This window comes from Maylandia zebra, linkage group LG11 (assembly GCF_041146795.1).
Source record: "Maylandia zebra isolate NMK-2024a linkage group LG11, Mzebra_GT3a, whole genome shotgun sequence".
In the NCBI taxonomy this organism is placed as follows: Eukaryota; Metazoa; Chordata; class Actinopteri; order Cichliformes; family Cichlidae; genus Maylandia; species Maylandia zebra.
In genome coordinates, this window is record NC_135177.1 from 13583538 (window position 1) to 13610840 (window position 27303).

At 41.0% G+C, this 27303-nt stretch overlaps 1 protein-coding gene across 9 annotated transcripts in view; it reads left to right on the forward strand.

Moving 5' to 3' along the window:
* Positions 1-8276, forward strand: part of trak1a (trafficking protein, kinesin binding 1a) — a 46613-nt gene extending 38337 nt beyond the window's left edge. For 6 of the 9 annotated variants that reach the window (XM_076889805.1, XM_076889806.1, XM_023153957.3 and 3 more), the window contains 4 exons: positions 313-623; positions 2583-3065; positions 4431-4533; positions 5727-8276. In XM_076889805.1, coding sequence (XP_076745920.1) covers positions 313-623; positions 2583-3065; positions 4431-4533; positions 5727-6789 — 1960 coding nt within the window. In that variant the 3' untranslated portion in view covers positions 6790-8276. Of the gene's footprint in view, positions 1-312; positions 624-2582; positions 3066-4430; positions 4534-4774; positions 4912-5726 lie in introns of those variants that run through there. The other 3 variants (XR_013100778.1, XM_023153958.3, XM_023153959.2) reach the window with 3 other exon arrangements.
* The last annotated feature ends 19027 nt before the right edge of the window (positions 8277-27303 follow it).

The window sequence follows — 27303 nt, forward strand, 5'->3', positions numbered from 1 at the left end:
TTAAGGTTCTCATTTCAAAGTTTGGCAAACACCTTGTAGTTCCAGTTTCACAAATAATTTCCCGTGTTTATTTGTCATATATGACAGTAAGTTGAAAAACTTAGTTTCTTCTCTGATTCAAACGTTTGGATTATTTTTCCAAATGACTTGTGAGGATTTTTTATACACTTAAGAGTGAAATAACACAATTATTTAAGGTTTCTTCTTATTTTCCCCCTTTTGATAGTGAATTAAATTAAACGATCATTTTATTATCTCAAAATAGAGATTAACTTTGCAAAAAACTGTACCGCTGTCTGTCTCCCTCTTCAGGTCAGAGGACTCCAACAAGCGCCCCCCTGGTACCCCTGGGACTCCGGGCAGCAGGGACTTGGAGGCAGCATTGCGTCGCCTGTCGCTCCGCCGGGACAACTACCTCTCAGAAAAACGATTCTTCGAGGAGGAGAGGGAGCGAAAGCTGGCTTACCTGGCCAAAGAGGAGGAAAAAGGAGGACCAGGAACCCCAACGGAAAGCTTGTTCTCGCTTTCCTCACATACCTCAGTTGGAAGCATCTGGTCGGGGTACTCATTCACACCCAGGTCCTACCTGCCGGAGAAGCTGCAGATTGTAAAGCCGCTAGAAGGTGATTATTCCTCTCAGAGTCACAAGTCCTCGAATCTTCCACATGATGAAAAACTAAATCAGAATTTCAGCAGTGAAAAAGCCTTTCGCAATGAAAATGAGATTTTGAAGGAAAAACACAATGAAAATCAGAACCAGGTGCAAAATTCCAGCCTCACTCCTCCCAGAGCATGCAGCCAGGGCTGTGAAACCCAAAGTCAAGCAACTCAGAGTGAGAATCAATACCTGATTTTTCACAAATGCAATCAGTCCAAGATCTTTCTGAGCGCCTCACCAGATCCTAACAAGCTGCGAAGGAGCTCCAGTTTGATGGAGCTGAGCAGTTTCTCAAGCTCACAGCCTCCGCTGGCTGTAGCCACAGGTCTGCTGGAGAGGTTGGTGCAACAGGATGGTAGTTTAAATCTGCAGCACTCCTTTTATTTTAGACATACGCAGTTGCGCTGCAGCTTTGAAATATAGGTTAGCCTGCTGTGTGTGGAGCAGTGCACTGGTTCGAAGGCTGCAGTTTAAGAATGAGAATAGTTCAATGAACGTTGTGCACACAGTAACTTATACAAAGTCGATTTAATGATTTCTTTTCCTAATATTTTATTCAAGTGTTGTACTTGGATATTGGAGCGTGTCTCAAACTATAAAGTTGTGCATAGCCATAATGTGTTAAAAAGCCTACCTAGCACATAACAACACATGCTCACTGACACATTTGCAGTGAGTGATTTCCTGTATGGTATTTGAAACGCACTTTCTGTATTTTTGAACACATGCTGAACATGTTTCTGATGCCTTGTTCTAATAGAGGAGCTTTATTTATTATTTATTGAATTCTTAGTGTTGGATTGTAGATACAGAGCAGTTATCACTATATTTATAATCTCAGAAACCTGTTTTTGTTAACATGTACTTGTTGTGACCTCTTCAATCATCCATCCACTCTCAGTATTGTCCAGTGGAACTGAAAGCTTCCTTACATCTTGTACGATGGCACCACCTAGTGTCCAAACTTGAAGTTGCAACCATTTGCGTCATAGGACAAAAATGTGTTCTCCAAGCACGTGAACTTATGAAAATGTAAAAAACAAAAAGAGATGGAAATGTTTCATTTCAAGTCTAACAGCGGTGCAGAAATAAGAAGTAATGTAGAAACAATCTCAGGTGATTATTTCTTAAATGTTCATCTGTCTTCATAAATTTCTGAGCCTTTCATCAGTGTCATGATGCTGTATGTACTGTCCACCTCTTCCACTCGTCATTTGTTGGCCTTTCAGTTCACTTTGGTCTTTGCACTTTACTCTTGTTCTATTCTCCTTGTTTGCTTTCTTTGATGATTTCTTGAATAAAGTCTTCATCATTTTCCACTTTCCTTTTCTCTCATTTCTTCTGCGTTTGTTCTTTTGCACTGGCATCTCTCAAAATGCATCTCTAGTAGAAAACCATTTTTCTAGACTTGAAATTCAAGCAGTCCGGTGTGCGAAGACACTTTGGCCTATAGACATTCCTCCTTTGTCGTGACATCCACCCTCAGTGCTGTGTGCGAGAGTCTCTGTGTGCTGCATAAAGAAACGCTGTGACAGTGTTATAATCTAAGAATGTGCATTTGTTGCATATGTATGCGTTCTCGTCTCTACTTTGGAGCTTAGCCTAGTTTATATATGTGTATATATAACGTACTGACAATAATTTTCTAGTTTTCAAGCACATTTCAACACATAAACAACACCTACTGAACATAAGTGACGTCTTCGTGTTCACCTGCAATAATCAGGTGCTTTTAGAGTTTAAACAGATGTAGTTTGTTTAACCTGTGATCATTGAAAACTTGATAAGAACATATCTGTAATCGATAATCACAGATTTTGTGGTACTTTTTCTGTATGCTTGTTTAAAGGAGGTCACGAACTTGTTAAAAATAGCTGAAGCTGCTGTTGATTTTCGTGTAACTTGAAGATGTGTTTTTTCCTAGGCTCTGCTACGCTCCACGCATGGCAGCAGCTGGCTCAGCCTCACATGGGTGCTCTGCTGGATCATCGGCCCGGTGTGGTCACGAAGGGCTTCCGCACTTTGGCGCACGAACAGGAACAGGAACAGGAGGACAGCTGGCAGCTGGACCAACCAGAGGAGGATGAACTATCATGTGACTCATTTAGAGCCGTGCTAGGGGAGAGCCCTGCTCCCACGGATCTGCCTCGCTCTACCTCTACTCCCGCAGTCTGCCGCAACAAAAATGGCAACATTGAAGAAATCAGCCAGTCAGACGCACTGAATGGAACGATCTGCGCGGCGGCAGAAGCAGTTCAGGGAAATGATGGACATGTTGCAAGCATGCCCTTTCCTCTCTCCAACACGTCCCCTTCCTCTCCGCTGCCTTTTTCTCCCGAGATCAACGGGCATGTGGACCCCAAAGAGCGCCAAACCTTACAGCCAAACACTGTGGACCGCATGCCTGGTGAGGGAGCCTCTTAGCTGGGGTTACAGCACTGCATCAAACCATAACACCTTCATGTTTGACCTGGAGCATGGGGATAAAGGGGACGAGGGTGAACAGGAGGGGTGGCGGGTTTAGGGGCAGGAGAAAGGATTCATTGGACACGTGACATCCCATCCTGCATGATCACGCTCATGTGTACACACCTGCACACGCACCCACCCCAGGAGCTGTCCCCGTGTATGCAGCCAGCGAACGGCAACGAGACAGAGTACATGTTTTTATTTTTGTTCTTTCATTTCCGTCATTTTCCATCTGCAGCCTTTCTTCTCAGTTCACACTTTCTTTTGCTGCCACTTTTTTTCCTTTATTTCAGCCAATTACGCTTACACTCAAAGTTTTTCATCTTTTGCAAAGTCTTTAGTATCTTTAGGTATATTCTATAAAACATTTTAGACACTATTTAGGAGCAGGAGGGTTTAATATTTCATGCTAAGCTATACTGTTTTGTAGCACACAAGCACGCAGATACAGAAAGAAATTTGGCAGGTCAAGTGCTGTTGGGGCAGCTGTTCGAGTCACATGAACTCGTAGCGCTTGCGGCTAGCTAATATTGGAGCCTACTGAGCAGCTTTGGTGTGGAGGACTGCCGTGCCATTGATATTCTCTTGTCCCAGAGTACAAATCTTGTGGGAGTGGGTGGCTTTAACTTTACGGCTACGAGCCAAAAATGAGAGAGAGAATTTAAAACCCAAAGCTTTATTTTTATTAAGTCAACATGGTACCATTTAAAATGGAGAAGAGGCGCAGACTTTGTAGTGCTATAACTGTAATTAATATGAATGTAAAAGCAGAGCACAACTTGAGAGGCATGGATCTCTTTATTAACACTAAAAAGTTAAAGTGTTGCAGTGAATCAGCCCCGTGTGGCCTTGGTTGTAACTTTAATACCACTGCAATGAAAAATCTGCCTCATAACTTAACTCTTCTACCTCATCTAAGTGTTTCATAATTTATAAAAGATCAAAGTGGAATAAACGCATCTTTATGCTTTAGGTATACAAACTGAATATTCAGTCACATCAGATGAGTGTGTGACTGATTCAGCTGCTGCTTCTTGTTGTCGAGGCTCACCCTTAGCAACTACATTTTCACAACCAAGGCTATTAGCTGGGATAGACTTCGAGTTTCTCTAACAGAAACAAGTATACTGGGGGGGCTAATGTTAGCTGGGGCTTTCGCTCGGGTCCTGTACTATGCCCACGGTCTATTTTCTCCACGTTGTTGTTAACATTTTTTTTGCCTCGTTGTGTTTGGTCTATTTTGTGTCAACACTAAAAATCTTCCCCTCTCTTCTTTTTTTCCTTCCCTTCCTTTCTCCTCCAGTTCTTTTCCCAGGGAAGTGTATGTCCCACACTAGCTCCACATATACCTTCACCACCTGCAGGATTCTCCACCCCTCTGATCAGCTGACCACTGCATCCCCCAGGTAAAGAATAAATAAACACATCAACACTTAAATACTTCATTGATAAACCTTTGTCTTTAGCCTGATTTGTGTAATGATAAACAACAGCTGGCAGTCAGACATATTGTTTTGTACTAAATGGCAGACCTGAAGTAGTAGGTAATTGAACGAGCCAGGTTTTCTCTGATTTTCATTCCAGACAGGGCTTCTGTGTTGCCGTAGACCTGGCGCATAACGCTCAATGTCTTGATTGGCTTAACAGGTCATGTGACGAGGAAGAAGAACTGGAGTTGTATCACATGGTTGTTATGGCCGAAGTAGAGCAGACCCATTGAGTGCACCTACTAGTGTGCGCATGGGTGAGGAAATGCATGGTAGTGCATTTCTAAAGATTTGCTGGTGTGTGAAGCAGAATAACTTTGGGGAATTTGCACCGTCTCTCTTTTGTCTGGTCAAACTTAGTGGGCAGCGACTTGTGGGCAGCTGCGTGAGGCAAATTTCACAAGCACTAAACTGTGAAAAAGCTCTGCAAACACAAACATGTCATTTTTAAAAGCTGTGTCCTCTAGTTAGTCACTGGACAGTGTGCTTCTTATTTGCCTCATAAGTTTCCCTGTTAGGAAGCCGCTTTGTAACTAACAAACCTGACATCCAGGAATCCAATCACTGATCCAATCTGATTAAATCTAACTGTGTTATACTCGGTGGAAATAAACTAAGCAAAGAGGTCCATTTTTTTTTTTTTTTTTTGATTGAACAAAGTGTTCTGAGAATTGGCTGAAAGGAGATCACTCACTTTTAATGCTTAAGGTCAGCTTTCATCTTGGAGTCAGTTAGTTTACAGTCTCAGTTTTTCTGGCACTTTTCCTATTAGATAAATGTCACGTGACGGTGTACTCCCTGCAGAGCGGTTAAGGGCTACAAATTGGACTGCTGTGCTTAATGTTTCTTCACCATGTATACGGGGCTTGATTAACTAACTTTCTGTGTGATTAAATTGTTTAATGTGTGAACAATGTGTCAATCAGACTTGATGTTTCTGAGTTTTAAGAGTACAAATCAATGTGCAGACTTGAGCTTAAACTTGTGTGCACGGCTCAGTCTTCCAGAACAGGATAAGATTTAATAGTCATATTAAAGGCTGGTGGTGTCTGTATAATTTTGGTTATGCTTACTCATCATTTTTCTTTTGTTGTCCTTCCATTCCTCTCCAGCCCAGCCATGGCTGCGTGTCAGAGCAGTACCTGCCCGGGCACGCCTTCCCTTACTGCCTCCCCTGTACCCTTCTCAGCCCCACCCACGCCTTCCTACACACCCTGCTGCACACCTCGCCGCCTTTCCCTCTCCCTCTCCCTCGCCGAGTCCTCCACCAACCTTAGGGACTCCACTAAAACCACCAGCACCTCTCTAGGCCTGGTGCGCCTCCTGCTGGAGAATGGAATTTCTGCCTCAGTGTACAACCCACGCAGCTGGGACCGAGGGCTGGATGCTTCGGCAGTGTTGGGAGGGGTTCAAGCACAGAGGTGCACAGAGAGACCGGAGCAGGGTGGAGTCAAGCACCTGGGAAAACGTCCAGACACCCTCCTCCTCCTTCAGCCATCCAGCCCACCCAGCTCACCTCACTCCAAATCGGCTTCCTCGATCGCTACAGGCCCCATGTTTCAGTTCAGCCCTTCCGATGACGACCCGCCGTTCTACGATACCTTCCTCGCTTCTAAGCCGGCTCGTACAATTTTGAGGGAAGTGCTGGGGGAGGCAGAAAGGGAGAAGGAGGGCCAGGTGGACGATGACAACCAAACAGAGATGATCAATCTGCGGCTTGTGGACAAACTGAAGAGTTTTCGCACCCTTTCCCCACATTCTGCTTCAGCTTCATCTGGAAGTACTCTGTTAGGCCCCTTTGGTTCTGCTGGACTGGGGAACAGCGCACTGGGTGGGGGGCTTCCAGGACTGAGGAGGAATCGAAGCTATCCCGCCATGGTGGGGGCCAGCATGGTGATGAAAGACCCAGGAGGCCCCCCCAGCACAGAGATACTCATACCGCATACGATGCAAACCTCACATACACAACAACTCACAGCGCACACACAGGAAACGGGCAAAGTGCAAACAAAAAAGAAGACACTGGTCACAAAAGGCGTGCACGTACCACAGACTCTAAATGCACTGGAAATGGTCACATCGCAGACGATAATACAGAGACACACCAGGCCAAAAGGCGAGGTGGGGGATTCGACCACACACGACCAACACAACGATGAAGAAACCGGGACATAATGGAAGCATTAAGCGTATTACATCATATTACAACACACAGTCTCGCGTATTTTACAGAGCAGTACAGTACTTATGACACGACCACACGTGCACAACCACACACACTCATTTACAAAACAAAACAGCATAAGCAACTACACCGCAGTCATCTCTCCCGGACGAAAAAGGTTAAAAAACAGATGAGTGACACAGTCCAACTACAATTATTCATCTTTCTAAACAGTCATGATAAGTGAGCTGGGATGGAAATACTGGCTAAGAACTGTTACACTGTGTTATACTCATATTCTGTCAGGCCAGACTAATGATGTTGCCTTCTTGTCTGTTGTAACTGCCCAGTATATTGGACATACAGTATACTGTGTCATATAGTATAATATTAAAGGCCCAATCTGGTGCACGTGTCGCCCACGTTACCTGTTTTTGCAGAAAAATGTAACAAATTCTTCTTGATTTATGCAGAAACTGGGGTTCTACACTGTACTGTTGGACTACACAGTCGGTGCATTCACACCACCAGATGTAATCTTTACTTTTAAGATTACACATGGCCATACACCAGATGTAATGTGTATGTCCTATGTAAACCTGCTGATACTACAAACAAGATACTCCTCCAGTTTTTGGCTTTGCTTTCTAACTTTTAACTCGATGTGCAGCCAAGGAGTGTTTGTCGTGTCCAGTCCAGTGTTGCCAAAGACCGTCAGCCAAAGCGAAACTAGAAGAGCTTCAGTTTAGGAACTGGAAGAAAAAAGTTTTGAATGACTGTGATTTCTGCAGTGACGACTCATTAAATGTAATCTGCTCGATATTTAAGTCGCGGTTAGAGACAAAGGCAATCTGACTAAACTAACATACAAACAGTGGTCCTATTAATGTCTTTATTAAAACCTTTCAGATCGTGCTTGTCTCTAATTGTGACAGATGTAGTCCAGACTGCATTTTATGAATGCTACTCCTGCATTATGTGTGTGTTGCAATGCAGTGGAGTTAGCTGAAAGCTATGCTACGTAGCAGTGGCCATGGCTCTAGAGATCGAGATTATTTTCTGCCAGCAACCCCTCCCCTCTTTGTAATTTATACTTTCAGAGAGAATCCAGATTGGGGCTTTATGTCCTCTTGCTGTGACTGAATTTTCTTATGTGCCTAAAAACAAACATACTGTATGTCTGTAGAATATGGATCTGCGTTTGTTTTAGTTGATTACTTCATATTTTATGTTGCCTTTATTATTATTATTATTATTATTATTATTATTATTATTATTATTATTATTATTATTGTACGGTATGCAGTAGAGAGGGTACATAAATGTACCTATGCCAATTTAAGGTGTTTGTGGCTCTGTTTTTGTCATTTAAAAAAATTGGGGGGCGTTTGATGCACATGTGAAGGGGGATACAGACCAGGTCTAGATACAGACATCTGCTAAAGCACTGTGACTACAGACCTGCAGAGAACACGAGTACTCCCCCCCCCCCCCCCCCCCCCCCACACAATTTTGGCTCACCTCTGTTTTTGTATTTGTCTAGTCAGCTGGAGGACGACAATGAATGTTGGGTGATTTGATTGAGATTTCGATGCATGAAGTGGTCGATAACATTTTAAGTCCTGCAAAATCCAGATGGAAGCTGCCACATTGCAAAAACCTCTGCAACATGCTAACCGCTGAGCTTTCACCGTAAACCAAAGTTATATGCTGGTGAATACTGGGAGGGACCATTGTCGTGCAGGCTTGAAGTTAGTTTCCTTCATTTCTTTTTTTTTTTTTTTGCTCATATTGCATGTGCCCCTTGTAGCAGAATAATTTGCATACATGCTGACACCTTTGTTATTTATTCTGTCAAGCATGCGCGGGAGTAAAAAAGGATTAAAGCAATATTAAACAAGACTTGATTTCTGAATCTAACTGTAAAAAAAAAAAAAAAAGATTTTTAAAAAATGGAGCGACTTGAAATATTCACGCTGGTTTTAACAGCTTGTTGTTTCGTCTGCAACAGTTTCCTGCTGATGGTTTGGTGTCACTGAACCGGGTCCAGTTGCTGCCGTTTGAACTCACACTTTGATGCTCGCTTATGAAGCGGGGGATTTTTAAGCACATCAACTGTCATATTTTCACCCATCCGATTTGTCAAACAGACTTTCTTTTGTTCATTGCCACTCTGACATTTTGTTGTGCACATTGTTTCCATTAGAGTTCGAGTTTGGGCATTGCACCTGGACCAGTGAGTGTTTAGTGGGATGAATGGATGCTGACCTGCTGTGGTTCTTGATGATTAAATGACTAAACAAGCAAAAGTTTTTTTTGGTGGAGGGGGGGGAAACGGATACTTAGCAATCATTGAAGTATGTGGATTGTAAAAAGTAAGCACATCTGTCATGACAGCTGTTTAAATGAAGGAATTTTGAGGATTTTATTTATTTTGAAATCTCATAAAAGCATTTGGAATCCTTTCATTCATTATATTAATCAGTTTTTTTGGCACTTATATTAAAATCTTAAAAACATTTCCATTTCTAACAGTGGGTAAAAACCCGACAGTACACTGATGCTGCTCAATGCTTCATGGCAGAGCAAGGTGTTTGTCAAAATCAGACCATTTTCAGTATTTAAAAAAACAAATGATAAGACTGAAGAAACAAGGAGATGGCGTATGTGTGTTTGTGCGTGTGTGTGTGTGTGTGTGTGTGTGTGTGTGTGTGTGTGTGTGTCAATTCATCTGAATGTAATTTATGACAAACAGTAATCCGCTGTAGGGCCATACATTTGTGTACAGTATGTTGATTTAAGTTCCGTTTGTGTTAACCTCATGAAAGGGAACTATTATTGCATTGTAAATGTATGCAACACAGATAGTCATGCTAACTTGAAAAAAACGAAGAGGCATTTGAGTTGTTTATTTTTGGGTAAAGAGAGGAAAACTGATGAGTTCTATTCTACAGAACTGACTGTACTGTCAAATAAATAAATAAATAAATAAAGACTTTGTTTTGCTTCATTCCATTAAAAGTACACTTTTTTTTTTATGTGTCGAATCACAATAAGTCACTTCAAGCTGCTCGACGTTCTAAGGTGAAGAGTAGTGCTGTGTGATTGTGCAAATACCAAGTACATACAGAGCCAATATTACCGACACTAATACTTAATGTTACCTATAAAGGCTGATGGATGCGGTGTAGGGGAGAGTAACGCGTTATCATTTATGAGATCATCAATTTGCAAATTCTGAACACATTTTAATGGCCACATTTTACTTAATAAAACAAAAATCACCTTTCATATTTTCATATATTGAGTGTTAGTGGTTTGGGGACTGGTTGGGGTTGAGGGAGGGGAGGCGAGACAAAGCCACCAGAAATTAGTAATAAATAATGACTACATGCAGAGCGGTGTGTAAACACAGGGCATCATGGGAATCCCCCAGGAGCCAAGGGCTATTGAAGCATAACTGAGGGTGGGTTTAGGGTCACCTGATCCAGCCCTAACTACAAACTTTGTCAAAAATAAACGTTTTAAGCCTAATCTTAAAAGCAGAGAGGGTGTCTGTCTCCTGAATCCAAACTGGGAGTTGGTTTTAAAAAAAGCTGAGGCCTCTGCCTCCCATTACTTTTAAATACCCTAAGAACCATAAGCCAGCAGCCTGGGAGTGAAAAGCTCAATTCGACACATAACTTTACTTAACTTTAGTACAACTACAAAATCTCACCAAAACCCACTAAATTATGCAGAATTATTCACCCCCTGCTTGGACTACAACAGCTGGTCCAGGCCTCTCTCATGCATCTCTCTCCACACCTAAGTTGCCAGACCCTTCACTCAAAAAATAACAGCTGCACTCCTTTGACTCTGCTGCCTCGTTTTCTTCTTTATACAAATGAGCGAGCATATTGCCACGAAACGTGTAACACCTTAGAGATCGTCTAGTCAACGGGGTGGAGCCCTTTCATTGTAACTACTTTTTAAGCAATCCACCTGTTTACTAATTTAAGTATTACTGCGGGCATTTCTCCCCATAAATGAACACCAAAGAACAGTAGATGGCACTGAGTTTCTACAGCTTTGGTTCTACTTACAGTTGTATTCCACAGGGTGGCGCTGTCTCTCAGACCCAGAATGGACAGCTGGCATAAACACAAACCACAGCCAAGCCAATAAGCCTTCAGAAAGAAAGTAAACCAGCAATCAAAGATTAAGTGAAGGTCTAGTAAACCCACATGTGCTCCTCTTGGCCTCGATAAAGATCAGCAGATCTCTCCCAGGCTTCTTTCTTTAAGGCTGCTTCAGTGATGCTCAGACACACCAGCATAATAAGTTACACCGTCAGTAATAACGAATATTAGAGCAGCCAAAGGAACATGTTCGGGTGTCCTGCAGTAAATATGATGATCCAAACTGAGATGGAAAATGTGACTATGTTAACGTAATGATTTCTTAAAGATCATGGTGGAGGGATCTCAGCCGAGACAGAGCAATCCTGCTCACTGAATGAAAAGAGAGCACAGATGGATGGGGAGCACCGGTTAGTTGTGAGGTGGGCTTTAATGCTTGGAGAAGCAATGGCCGGTGTGTGTGTGTGTGTGTTTGTGTGCGCGCTCCCACAGAGGATATGAGAGCATTCTGCAGATCTGAGTCAGCCAGAACATGAACAGATGGAAAAGTAAAGATAAGAAAAGCTTGTGTCGTGATTATATTTGAGTTTAGATTAACAATAGTTGGTTACAGTTCATCATCTGTGGAGGAAGATCAAAGTTACTGCAAACTTAGTGGAAATGATGGAGAAAGCAAAACACCTCCTAAAAACCCCGGCTTCCCTCCGAGTAAAGATGCAGGCAGCTCTTCAAACTGACTTGGTGAATCTGTCCTGATGTAAAGTAGCGCCACATCTCCAACTCAATCACGGTGTAATTAACAACAGCTCGGTAAGAACCTCGACTTCAGCAACAGTTCATGTGATCGTAGCTTCAAGAGGCGAATCCCGATGGGGTGAATACTCCAATCTTTTCCACTGTGACAGAAAGCAGAGTACTCAGGCCTCTTCCAGAAACCTCAAACAAACACTACAAAATCAGATAAATATTTTTTTGTGTGATTTGTGATGAAAATGATACGGGCCACTTACTTAGCTTCATCTCTTCCCCTACCAAATTAAATTTGGAAGAAAATGAATCCAAGAGGTGTTGAGTTACTGACTTTTAGCTCACACTTTCACTGGCTGGGAATTTGTACAAGCATGCACCTTTTCCACAAGTGTAGTGTATGCCCTTGGGGTGCAGAGGCATTGCTGTAAAAATATATCATTTAACATAAATGTTTACAGCACATTCAACATCACATTTGTCACAAAAGGCTTAACTGTAACTATATCATATAGGATATGATATACAGTACTGGGCAAAGGTCTTGTGCCACCATTCATTTTATCTAGGAATGTGGGGAATTGTGTTTTTCTATCCAGGTATTGCATGGTGGTTCAAAATCGTACTATTCTGCTTTCATCATTCCATCAGTGTTGATATGATCCAAACACCACTGTCTGAAATGCAGCGGAAATCATGACAGTTACCAGCAAAAATTTCAAATTTGGTTTCATCACTCACTTTATCCCTTTGCTTCCAGCCAACCTCCAACTGAGACAGTTTCTGATGAGGCTTCAGACTCTCAGGTCCTTACTCGCTGTTTTCCTGTTTCTTAAAGAAATGACTGAGACTTTCATCTGCCGTGGATAGCTTTTCAGGCCTTCCCCTTTTTTCTTGTCCTACACTTTACTCAAATTTTCAAGGAAACCAAGCATGCTGACACGCTTGGTTTCTTTTTACTTACTCTTTTGGAATTATCTTGTTGCTATAAAAATACTCTTTTATGCTTTTTAAACTTTTATTTTTGGTATCTTTTATATGTACAAATTAAGAAATTGGAACTAATTATGTATTTTTCTCAAAAGCTGCTGGTAACAAAGTGTCTAAAGATACTTGGTTCTTTGTTAAGTCGTTTGCAGACACAACACTGGTTCATCCCATGAGTTAGGTGCACTTTTAATGATTGATTCATTCATAGGCCACTGTTATATGACTTAACAAACAAGCAGGCAAAGAAAAAAAAAAAGCAACTACTGAAAATGATCAAATACAAGGCATGGACTGAAAATGTGTGAAAAACAATGTGAAAAGAAAAACTTTGAGAGACCTTCAGAAAGCCTGCAGAACTATTTGAGCAAGAGTTCCTCATTGAAAGAAAGTAAGTTGGGCTCATCAACATAGCACCTTGCTGCAAAGCTTAGACAGTAAACTGAGTACCTCAGTCAAAGACCTTCAAACACTCTAAAGAAGACACATATACAAGTTAATCTCTCTGTTGCCTGACTAAATGTTTATCACTGACTTTGGGTACTTTGAGCCAGAATCACAGAATGCAACAACTGACTCTATGACACCAGTCAGCCAAGTTTTCTTTTAAAAACTCTTCTCAAATTCATTTTGTTTCACGCCACATTTTCCACAGTAGTTTCCTCTCATGACTCATGTTAATTAACCTGAGACAAAACTGGTCCCTCATTCATATTCATATCTGCAGAGTGTGGACACAAAAGTGTAATGCTTCTAATTCTGTAAATATGCTGCAGAAATATACTCCATCCATCCTTTCGCTTCCGCTTTAGAAATATACTCCTTAAACTAATTTGCTGATTTCCCCCCTCCAGCAACTATTTGCTGTATGATCTTAATGTCTTTCCTGTTACGACTTAGTCTGATCACCACATCTGTACAGGTGCTGGGTTGTATTGTCTGCACTGTAACACTAATTTTACACTCCACATATCCCTTGTTCCAGGTTCTTTCACTTTAGAACTTTGTGTTTCCTGTTTGAAAAATAAGGCCCTCCAGGCACCTGTTAAGTCACCAGCAGCAGGAATGTGACCCACTTCCGTTGACTGTGTTTACATGCAGGCACTCACAGGCTGCTAATTGTCTGGTGCTTTCCTCTCTCTCTCATTAACACAGTGATGAGTTGGAAGCAAGAACTGCAATCAAGCATTTGTGATAACTGGCAACGAGTCTTTCACAGTTACTGGGAAAGAAATTTATACACAAATATTTGTGTATGTGTTTGTCTTAAAGTTCCAGATTGAAGCTGAGAAAAGTATAACAGCAACTAGACAGAAACAGTGGTAACCTACCTGGTGTGGCAAGTTTTGAAGCTCATTTATGGTTTGTCCCCACTTTGACTACCTCACTTCAACCCCTTTTTTTAGCCATTCAGAAGTCGCCCTGCTGTGTGTTTTGGGTTATTGTGCTCCTGCCAATAACCCAAGTGTGCTTTAGCTTTAAGTTGTGAAGTGATGGCAGGAAATTGTCCTTCATGGTCCCATCAGTTATGACATGTTGTTGACAAATGAACCTAATATGCATCTATTTGGACTGACAGTGAACCTGTCAAAATGACTCCAGCTTGCCAGATCTTCTTCCTGTGAGTTACCAAAATTCTGCTACTTGCTTGTTTACAGTAGGTACTGTAGGCAGCATATGTACGCTAAGTACATATGCTAGTAATATAAAAAGTCTCATATTAGGTTACTAATCATTACTCAAAAATACCATTAGATTAGATAATAGTTTGGAACAGCACTGACACAAACAAACAGTGTCAGAATGATGAGGTTAATGTGGTTCCTGCCCATCTGTAATATTACTAGGAAGTGTTAAATTAGCAGAATAACAGAATTTTTGTGTTTGAATGTGTTATGTTTCTCTTAAAGTACTGCACTGAAGCCTACCTTACCAATTCCATAAGATAAGGTAATGAAATGTGGCACCAAGTTTAAAAAGCACATGACATAAACGGGTCACGGCTTCAACAGCAGTCGTGGAGAGAGGTGAGAGAAAGGACCCAAGTGCAGGCACCGACAAAGGACTTATTGCGAGTGAACCTTTATGAAGATTGTTTAAATAAATATTACAAGTCTATGCAAATTCACAACCCTAACAACATAACCGCTATAAAAATGTAACTTTTGTACCACCATATTTTCACATACTTACATTTAAAAGTGTATTCGTCTCCCGGTTTATCTTGTGCCGCCATCGTTACGTGAATGAAGTTGTTCTGGGCTGGCAAGCTATCGAGCCGGTGGGGTGACAGACGTCACCGAAAACGTTCCATGCACTTTTGCAAATATGCAATATCTTGACAAACAAAGCAGATATTTGAAGTTTACACACCCACATTCTCGCCTGAAAATATGTTAAAAGTTTATTTTGTGACCCAGAAAGATTAATAAGAGTAATTTTAAAACTTAGTAGCGGCCGCCATTAGCTGGAAACTGGAGCTTGGCTGGGCCGCGCTATGAATTCTGGGATATGGTGGGCCACGAAGGACACACCCGACCCATCCTTCAAATTCGGAAAAAGGAGCACGCATTTGTCGGCTGCATTCGGAGGGGTCTACGAATTTGGACAGCCTTCGGCGCGTCGCTGTGACGTAATCGGTCTACAAATGCGGCCTCAGGAGGATGCAGCCCATGAATTTGGACACGACATTTATTTACAGTAAGGAAATGAGAAACAAACACAAGCAGAACATAGCAATGACTAGACTAAAGCAGAAACCTAAACTAGGAGAAAATAAAAGGACTCAGAGGAACAAAAACATGAGATATAGAATACAGACATAGCTGGACTGGCCATCGGGCATACCGGGCATTTGCCCGGTGGGCCGCTGGCGATTTTTTGTTTTTATGGGCCGATGGATTTTTTTTTTTTAGGAAGGGTATATATAATGAAAGGTGTTGGATTGGCCAATTGGTCATGATTGACTCTGGGCTGGACCAATTACAGCCGAGGAGGCCGGATGCACCCTCCCCCCTGTTTAGCAATCACGTGATTTTCGCGCATTGCATGCCGGGAACTCGTGGCAAAACAATCCAAGTACCGCATCAAATGCAAGCGTTTGCAGCACCGCAAAACGTTCATTCTCCGGTTCCAATACCTTCTTGTTTTTTCTTTGCCGCACAAAAAAGGAATGTACAGAACAAAAGGAGAACAATGCCGGTCCGTACAAAGACAGACTCGACGAAAAGACAAAGAAAAGATACGAGGAAAAATCAAAGGAGTGAAAGGGTCAGACCCTTACGAGCACACAGAGTGGACAAAAGACGTTAGCGTGCTGGCCAACTTTCACCACGCTCAGATTTATAATTATACGGTTCTTGGAGTGAGTGCATACACTCATGAAGTTTAGTAACTTCAGGTCACTGCAACAAGCCCAGGTACAGTTTACCGACGGATGGGTGCAGGACCTTGAAATGCACCGAGTAGAACGAAAGACCATCGTACGAACAAAGGTAAGTTTACCAGTCTCACAAATTGTCGTCATAAATACACATTCGTTAACCGTTTATTAATATAACCTTTGAGCTCAACGGTAATTAATTAGTAGTGGAAATAATTTCTGGCAGCATTACAGAAATGTAGCAGTGACAATAATACTGTATGCTGTAATCGCACTGGACAATTAGTGATACAAAACAACTGTTTTATCCTGTGAATAAAAGTATATGTTTTTGTCAATGTACCATAATAACAGAAGCGAAACGCAATATTGTGTCAGGACAATTTACTATTTATGCACAATAAATAAAGGAGCATAGCGCGACAATTTCTGTTCAGCGCCAGACTTGTAACCTATATCACCAATTATGTTAAGAAAAAGGACGTATTAACTACTACAAAACTCTGATCTTTGTGGGAATGCTTGGAGCAGACTAACATGTGAGCTGGAGTGTTCTGGGACGTTATATTTGGTATATCCAGACCATCCGTCGGCTCTTACTTCGGAAACATGGCTTAAAAAATTTCTCTTCAACTACGTAATCCGATAAAAAAAAAAACGATCTCTTTACCCGTCGGCTTTCCATGGCTGTCATGCGACCAGCTATTGCAGTTAATAATACAACAGCTTCTTGGCATTTTTTGGGGGTTTTTTTATCGCTAGTACCTCTTGCCACAAGTTCCCAGAATCCTTTGCGGTTTTACCCCTGAATGACGTCACATTTTCAATCTTTATCCTGGTGGGCCGGTCTCTAGTCAAAATGCCCGGGCCAATTTTTTGTCCCAGTCCAGCCCTGAATACAGAACCTAAAGACAGACAACAAGGAACCTAGAGCCTGGAATATGAATGAAACATAGCGGGATAACAAGCAGAAGAAACACAGACAGACCAGCAACAAACAGAAGAAAAGACAGGGCTTAAATACACAGGCAGTAACAAGGGAGTGAGAAACAGGAGGGAAACACAGCTGGGACTAATCAGACTTAACGAGACAAAGGAAGCAAAGCAGAACACAATGACAAAAAATACAGACTGTCAAAGTCGAACAGGAAGCATAACACAGAGACATGGACTTGACACTGAGACATAGAGACAAGAACTGTGGGACACGGAAACAGGCACAGACATAACAGGGAACACAGTGAAGGCACTTAACCAGAACCTAAAGACTAGAAATCTGGAGATACTAAAGAACTTAATTTTTTAAATAAAAGCCTCTTAAATTTGTCATTTTCCCCACTGTGGTGTTGAAAAGTATTTTCCTGCATTATCAGTAGTCTGGAATTCTAGTTTCGTGATAACCCCGGTCCAGGTTATGTAGAGTCTTTGTAATAGTAGCTCTGTCCGACACATGCTGAGACATTAGCTTCATTTATTTAGGTTGATAACGTTATGTATGCAATAACTGCTATATTAATAATCATAACAATCATACTGCTGTATCTTTTTAGAGTATTTCCACACTGTTATGTAATCACTGTAATATTCGTATTGTTTGAGAGAATATGACCACAAAATATCTTCCCTCCGTTTGTTCACCAGCAGCATCCTTCATGTGATTAGCAGCTGATCCAGAGGCAACAACAAAATGAGGGTTAATGTCTTCCTCTTCTGTGTGAGGCAGGTCTTCTTCCTTGCTTGCACCAGTTATTACAGTTTCACTGTGACATTTTTAACTTTAACAACATTTAAATCATATTATTAAAATTTGCCAGACAGCAAATTGAATCAACTCAAATGAAATAGAATTGCATTTCTCTCAGTCTGCTTGGGACACAAACGCTAGCTGACATTTACTCCTGACACCCTTTGAATGCTTGCACAACAAAAATGATTTCACAAAGACTGAATCACAATTAAATAGCGACACAACACCTAAACAAAAGCATGATAGAGTGCCACCGTCCGTGTCATGCTGAAGCCTCTATTCCGGGATGCAATCGGCCTACATTTCTCAGCATTGATAAAAAAAAAAAAAAAGGCTAAATCTTTAAACATCATTTGCAAAAATCTGATTTTGTCAAACCTACAAAGTCAGAAAGCAAGGGAATAAAGTGGAAATTTACACAACTTTTATTTACTCAATCTGAAACTATTTTAGTGATTTAAGTCTTGTTGTCGCCACCTATATATGCTGGACCCTGTTTTGCTGCCAAAACAACCCTGACCCGTTGAGGCATGGGCTCCACTAGACTCCTGGCACCAGGATTTTAGCAAGGGATTCTTTAAGTCTTGCAAGTTGCAACTTGGGGCCTCCATGGATTGGACTTGTTTGTCCAGCACATCCCACAGATGCTCGATTGGATTGAAATTTGGGGAATTTGGAGGCCAAGTCAACAACTCAAACTCTCTGTTGTTGTCACGGTCTGGCTGGCAGACCATGGGGATGTGGGGAAAGGAGGACCCAAAACGCAGACTCTGCGATGCCAACAGTGCTCTTTATTTACAGTGAAAGGCTGTAAACACAATAACTCCCCGTTGCTCCCTTGAACCCCGTGTGCGTGCTTCCCTCCGACGTCTGTGCTCGTGCTCGTGCTCCCCGCTGTTGTGTTTCCGCACACCCCGTGCGTGCTGCCTTTCTGGACCACTCTTCCTCCTGCAGGGAAACCATAGAAGCAGCCGTCAACACTAACCCTCAGCGGGCATATACAAACAGCACAGACATATGCTGACACACTAACTTGGTACAATAACTCAATAATCCCACACCAGTGGGAGCTCCAACACTCTCCTAAGTAGCTCCCCCGACGAGCCCTGATCACCAACAGGTGTGGCAGGAACTTCAGGTGTGGCCAATCCTTTCGCAGGGCCACACCCATCAGGCCTGCAGGTGGCTGTGCTCCATCCTCCAGCCACACCCGCAGACATACACACGTACACATCCACACCCTGCCTATACGCCTATACATACGAGTGGGACACAGACTAACACAGCATTGTGCAGAAAAACACACACATCACCAAATAATAATAATAATAATAACAACAACAACAGTCAAAACTGCTCACGGACCCCCGAGTCCTCCAGAGCCGGGTCCGTGACAGTTACCATTACTGATTCATTTCTACTTTGTGTCAGGGGACATTATCCTACTGAAAGAGGCCACGGACATTACAGATACCGTAAGGGTGTGCATGGTCTGCAACAATCAAATGTGTATTTCACATGTTAAAAGTACCCAAGGTGCATTTAACATGTGATCCAAGGTTTCCCAGCTGAACATTGCCCACATGCATCCCCGGCATGCTTCCTTCTCATAGTGCATCCTGTTGTTGATTCCCAGGTAAGCAACATACACACACCCGGCAGCTGAGCAGCTTCTGTAGGTTTAATGTGTGGGTGTCCCGGTACTTCTGTCCAAACAGAGTATGCTTATGTGTCCATAACACATTAAAGAGCCGACTGACACAAGTCTCCAAAGCCGACTGCTTAGGAGACTTTACAGATTAAATAAAAATAATGGCTAGTTATCAGTTATTAATATTTAGGTTTATGCATGTTTAAGTAATGTCCCTAAACGTCTAAAATATCTAACAGTTGCAAAGAGAGAACAGGAGCCAAAACTTTGTTTATTTTGACTGATTTTGATAATTGTAAGAGATGTGTCAGAAAAAAAAACCTCTTTTAATGTTGATTCAGTAGCAAACAAATGCTCATAAAGATTGCCCATAACTATTTATGTTCAACAAATATTACTCATTATCTGTGACCTTTAATAAATTGCGTCAGAAGGTCAGATCTTTTTTTTTTTTTTAGCTTTATCACAGCACTGATTCTTTGCTTTACTTGTTAACTGATGTTACATTTCCCTTGAGTCATGATTACCCATGGCTTATTTGACATCTGTCATTTACATGCACTCACGTATGCAAACTTTGTATTGCAGGCGTTATTCAGCAAAACACACCGCGGGTGGCAATTGTAAGAAACGGAAAGATGATTCATGCTGATGTACAGCGAGGATGTAAGCTGATTTCACGAGTTTACTTTGGGCCACCAGGATGTAACTGGTTTATGTTTGAAAACTTGATGAGGTTTTTAATCTAGGAATGTGACAGTGGTGACATTTCCAGTGCAAAGCTATATTTAGCAGACCCTGCTCGTATCACCTGCGTCATCAGAAGGATGTAGAACAAGATGACATGACATGAAAAAGGAGATGGCACTGTTATTTATTTGTGTGCATCTCTGTGCGTGAGTGAAGAGGATTATGTTTGTCAGAATGATTTAGACATTTATTAAATACAGTACTACTTAAAGTGGGATACAGACGAAAGGTTGAAAAATGAAATTCAGTTTTGGTCTGTTAATGCAAGAAGCTTTTTGCCCGTGCCTAAAAAAATAAATATGTATTGTGTGGAGGAAGCATGCAAAAATAAGATATTGCATCTTAAGTGAATCTGACAGAACAGTTATGAGAAAGGCATCAGTACCAGCATTATATAAACATAAGTGTATTTGCAGCAATATGCAAGCAGTCACATTTAGAGTAAGTGAAACACATTAACTTGTCTTTTCTTTCCTTTTTACACTTGAACACTTGTTAATCATTGCGACGTAGTTTTATGGGTTTATGTGCTTTGCATTTTTTCAAGTACACATGAAGACATAAACTTTTAATATTAAATAGTCTCAGAAGGAGGTTTTTTCCCCCCCTTTGGTAAAAACCATCAAGATTTGTCTCTATGGCTCTCATGCAAATGTCCCACAATAACCCAGCCAAGGTCACACATTAGCGTCTGCTGTTACAGTATGATGACAAGACTGCCAGGTCACATTGATGTCCCTTGGCAGCAGCTACACAAGTCTGATATGACAAAAAAGAAAATAAACACTATAGATGCTGCACACAAGTCTGCAGGACTGACTCAAATCAGAGTAAAACAAGTTTCATGCCTTTGAAATTAAACCTCAGGAAGCTGTAACTGTGCTACTGTGAAACTGTTACGTTGCCGTATTTTTGTTACAGTTTCTTGCTGTATTTTTTAAAGATTACTTTACGTTGCTGTGCGCAAAATAAAGTAGTGGGAACTTACAGGATCAGATATAAAAATGACCATATTCTCCTGTAAGATTGTACATGATCATTAGTTTTTCTGTTTTCACACAGAACGAGACATTACAGAATGTAATGCATTTATACGGAAATCTGTTAAAGTCAGGATATTGATCATTTAAATGAGGGGTGTCAAACATAAGGCTGGGGGGCCAGAATTGACCAGCAAAGACTCCAATCCACCCCACTGAATCGCTTTATGAAGGAGGGCGCAAATTTTAGCCTTTTAACTGCATTTTCTGAAATGTTGCTACAGTCATATTATGCAACTTGATTAAGTAACAGAAACATAATGAAATGACAGAAAACGTTTTCAGTAAGAAAAACACTGTTGGGAATTAAGAAAAATTCATTTTATATTTACAGACAATCTGAGCATTGAGCTGCCGGCAGTATTCCTGCAATATTTCTTTCAACCTAACCCCACTGAGTAATTCTGACCGATTTCTTTCACTTACTACAGCAGCATTTCTTTATCATGTAGAAAAACTGGGATGTATGATTGAAATTGATCTTCTATTCCTTATATTAAGAAATCTCAATGTAACTGCTACAGTTTGTAGTTGAGCTTCTTTAGACTGACAGGAAAAGGAGTTTCACTGGGTGAGCCTTGAGCCAACCATTGTGATATGGCGCTATATAAATAAAACTAAACTGAGAGATCAAAGTCGGCTGTATGTTGCTCAAAACATAAACTCGAAGGTATCCAGCAGTTACTTGATATAGGCAAACCTGCTAGTTTCTGAGCTTTCACAAGCTGTCATTGTTTCCCAGTGCATAATGTTTTTCACATTGATCTAAACTGTACATCACAAATGGACTTAACAAGAGCTTAATGGTATTTTTTTTAAATCATTTTATCAGCACCAACATGCAACAAACAGCAAAGTGTGAAATCAAAACGGGTTTTATATCTTAGATCCTTAAAAATAGCCACACTTTGCTTTGATTACAGCTGGGCACACTCTTGGCATTCTCTCGATGAGCTTCACAAGGTACCTGAAATGGTTTTCCAACAGTCTTGAAGGAGTTCCCAGAGATGCTGAGCACGTGTTGGTCCTTTTGCCTTCACTCTGTGGTCCAGCTCATCCCAAACCATCTTGATAGGATTTAGGTCAGGTGACTGTGGAGGCCAGGCCAACTTGCGCAGCACTCCATCACTTTCCTTCTTGGTCAAATAGTCCTTACAAGCCTGGAGGTGTGTTTGGACTCATTGTCTTGTTGAAAAATAAAAAATGATGGTCCAACTAAATCCAAACTGGATGGGATAGCATGATGCTGTGGTAACCATGCCGGTTCAGTGTGCCTTCAATTCTGAATAAATCTCCAACCGTGTCACCAGCAAAGCACCTCCACACCATCAAACCTCCTCCTCCATGCTTCACGGTGGGAACCATGCATGTAGAGACCATGCATTCATCTTTTCTACATTGTACAAAGACACAGGGAGTGGAAACAAAGATCTCAAATTTGGACTCATCAGACCAAAGCACAGATTTCCACTGGTCTAATGCCCATTCCGTCTGTTTCTTAATCCTAAACAAATCTCTTCTGCTTGTTGCTTTGTCTTAGTAGTTTCTTAGCAGCTATTTGACCACAAAGACCTGATTCACAGTCTCCTCTGAACAGTTGATGTGGAGATGTGTCTGCTACTGGAACTCTGTGTTGCATTTATCTGGGCTCTGCTCTGTGGTATGTTGTTAACTTGCGATTTCTGAGACTGGTGAATGTATCCTCAGCAGCAGAGGTGACGCTTGGGCTCTTTTTTCCTGGGGCCGTCCTCATGTGAGCCAGTTTCATAGTAGTGCTTGATGGTTTTTGCGACTGCACTTGAGGACACATTTAGAGTTTTAGCAATTTTCTGGACTGACTGACCTTCAATTCATGTAACGATGGACTGTCGTTTGTCTTTATTTAGTTGATTGGTTCTTGCCATGAAATGAATTCTAACAGTTGTCCATTAGGTCTGTCAGCTGTGTGCCTGACCTCTGCACAACATGACTGATGGTCCCAATCCCATCAAGAAGACAAGAAATTCCAGAAACAAACCCTGACCAGGCACACCTGTGAAGTGAAAACCATTTCAGGTGACTACATCATGAAGCTCACTGAGACAAGGCCAAGGGTTTGCAGCACTGTCTATGAAGCAACAGGTGGCTACTTTGAGGAATCTAAATTATATGACATATTTATTTATCAATTTTTCCTTTGCTGCATAATTCCATATATTATGCTTCATATATTTAATGTCTTCAGTGTGTATCTACAATATAGAAAGTAGTAAAAATAGAGAAAAAGTATTAAATGAGAAGGTGTGTCCAACCTTTTGACTGGTAGTGCATATTTATTAAGATTTATCAGAAATCACTCTTAATGGAAAATGTATTTTCGGCTTGCTGACTAAAGTAAACATAATTAGCACACCACTACACGAGCTTTCCTTTTACCTTGCAGCGAGGCCAGCATAGTGCCTAATATAACAAATCAACAATGACAAAGTGATAGTTTTATTATTACTCTACCGTCTCACACAGATTTTCATATCAACCATCTGTATGTCACATTTATGAATGAAGCTTGTTGGCTTTCTTATCTGTTCACCTTTATGGCCAGCTGGATATCAAAAGGGCCTGGCTGATCTGTGTACTTTACACACACTGGGGCCACATCTTACTCATTTGAACTGATGTTTTATGATTCCCACCTTCTGCAGTTGCTGACTAATGTCTTTATGGCCACTTTCAATAGCCAACGCACAAAAAAACAAAAGGAAAGCCCGATGGAAGGAAGACGAGATTGTGTGCCTAAAATACACACACACTGCTAATCTATTTTCTATAGAGTGCTACTTTTTAATTTTACAAATGTTGAATAATGCTGCTTTTAACATTGCACTGATTTTAATGAGCTAATAGCAAAACACAAAAAATTCTTTGAAATCCAAATGCAACCTTTCCATTCACTTTAATAAGAGTCTGTTGACATCTTATATATTGCTATGCCAGAAACACACACTATTCTGCATTTTGTGATATGAGGCTTAGTTTTTTCTTTGCATAAGGCAATAGCTCCAAGACCTATACATCTATATTAATTCTTGGGCTCTGCAGCCCTTGTTGCGGTATTTGCCTGATGCATTGTGGCATTGTGATTTGCATTTTCAGGACACTGGAATCTAATTTAAAGCGACATATCGAATAAAAAACATCCAAAGAGTAACTACTGAGCAGCGGGAGGCCTAATCAATTTAAGGCCTCCCCTTAAGAGAAATACCTCCTCCTCTTTTAAAGAGATTGTGCAAATATGTGTGTATCCAACCATTAAAAAAATGTTTCCACTTTCATTTAGTCAGAAATCCTCAAAACTACAAGAGCGAAGAAAAAACTCAGGCCCTTATTTAAACGTGTGTCCTCGTCACAGCACACATGACATCATCTGCTACGCAATTCATAAGGACCAGACGTCAGCACACTCACGCAGGCATCGTAAAAGGATACATTCGTATATACACAGATTAGCAAATTCCTACATTTATAAAATAATACGCTCATGGAAAAGAAAGTGAGTCACAACAAATACAAACTTCTGTGTGCCTGTGCTGCTTTCACTCTTCAGTACGACCACTTGACTTTGAGCTCATGACAGTGGTTAGTATGCAAAGGCACGCCATTTTGCTAATCAGGACTGCTCGGATCATGAGTGGACTCTTCATCTCCATCTGTCACTGCAAAACAGGGTGGGTCAAAAACCACAGTCTGCATTAGGCTCTCCCATTATGTCTCTGCTACACTGCACGGCTTCACTTTGTATGACCCGGAGAGTGTTATTGTTTCTTTCTGTGCACTGGTGAGCAGAATTTCTTGTACTTCTGCAAATTATGAAGCTGCATATTTTTCACTCATGGTTTAATCAAACATGTTCATTAGTGTTATTCTTGGGGGAGCTGCCCTTAAATCAGAAGTATCCAAATACTTCAGATCAGTGAAGAGTGTTTGAATTTTAATATCATTTGGAAATTAATCGTTAAAAGACACACCACTGAAGCGTCAGACTCTAGAGTCAAAACTCACTATATGAATTACAAGCATGACTGTATGAAGTGAAACTTTAACATCTGACATGTGATAGAGAGACCTGTTTTTTGGTATCAAGTGGATATATATTTTTCACTCTTTACACCTAAAATTCAAACAAAATACACCCTATAATAAACACAACAGTCACCATGATGTGCGTGCAAAAGCCTTTTTTGAAATCTTGGCACCTCATTTAGTCAAAACAAAGTGGATATCTTGTCAGATATACAGCTACATGAGCTGAACACTCATGCTGGAGTTGTTTTTTTTTCTGCACAATTATCATTAATCTTCAACATCAATAATGTGATCTACGACTCACCTGTGCCACTAATAACCCGACTCCATCATGCGGCTCCCTGATCGATCAGCGGGTTTGTTCTTGTCAGCAGGGCAGTGCTTGTGATTATTAATGGGAGCTCATAACCATACGCATCAAAAGGATCAAAGATTAAAGAAAAAAATCGGTTTAGTGAATGATAGCGTGTTCTCTGCTGCAGGCTTTCAGTTATATTTGCTTACCAGCAGATGAGATATCAATCATTGATAGCTCCAGCCCAACCTGTGCTGGAGCTGCTGCTGCAAGACTTTAACTTAATTTATTCTTGAGATACATAAACCCATCATTTCTGCCAGGGTTGCATTTCAGTTCAATGCGATTAAATTAAATTAAATTAAATTAAATTAAATTAAATTAAATTAAATTAAATTAAATTAAATTAAATTAAATTAAATTAAATTAAATTTATATAGCACTAATTGCAAAAAGGTTCTTTAGATTTTAAGCTAAAGACCCAACAAGAAAGAAGAGAAAAAACCCCAACAATCAGATGACCCGAGTATGAACAAGCACTTGGTGACAGTGGGAAGGAAAAACTCCCTTTTAACAGGAAGAAATCTCCAGCAGAACCAGGGTCAGGGAAGGGAAGTCATCTGCTGCAACCAGTTGGCCCTGATAGGACAAACCTCACCTAAGTTGACCCCCTACTGGGCTTGAGCAGCGGGTTTGTTTTTTTTAATGCAAAGGCTGCATCAGTTAAGTTTGCTAGTGGTTTCAGCGTAGCAGAGACTTCTTAAACCTGAGAGCTCTTCTCAGACCAGACAGGTTGAGCACATACAGACATATTGTTTTCATATTTTTGTGGAGACATCTAATTGACATAATGTTTTCCCTAGCCCCTTACCCTTACCCTAACCATCAAAAATAAATGCCTAACCCTAACCCAATTGTAACCCTGACACTAAAACTGCATTTTGAGTCTCAAAAATGCCTTCAAACTCGTGGGGACGGGGATTTTGTCCCCATATGGACTGTTGGTCCCCACAAGTATAGTAAACTTCCAATCTTTGGTCCCCACAAATATATAAACATGGTACACACACACTTACACATCCACACACGTGCACAAACACACACACACTTGATAACAATTGAAAGCACGTGTGCTCCACAGCAACTCGGGAAGATTGTGTTCCTAATTTGCTGCACAGCCTATCAGCTGTGAGTCTCAGTGTGTCTGGCGGAGGATGAGGTTGATTAGAAACTCACGGCAAATGTGCCAATAACTCTACCTGGCTCTGCTTCCTACTCTGTTACTTACTCTGAAGTCACTTTTGTTCAGTACAGAAGTTTTTAAACCATAGAAAACAGTGTTTATGCTGGCTTAGTGTTTTGTCTAAATAATGCTTTAACATTTAGATGTCAGTGTTTCCCACATCTTCAGATGATGTCAAATTAATATACTTTGGCTGTTTTGAACAGTTGTTATTTTTAAAGTTGGGTTGTTATTTAGGAAAAAACTAAAAACTGCATATTGATTCAACACCCTGAAACTTGTCTCTGTGTGGGATACTGAAATGATTAGGCTGACAGACTTTGAACTTTTCTGAGCCTGAGAAGTTCAACGACATTTTCAAGGACTTCTAGGCAGAGGTGTTATGCTGCACAGATCCCGATGCATCTCATAACTTATAGATAAAGGCCTTAACAGATACCACTAACTGTTTGCTCTGTGAAGTGACATCTCCTTGTCTTCCTGAAGGTTAGATTTCATAC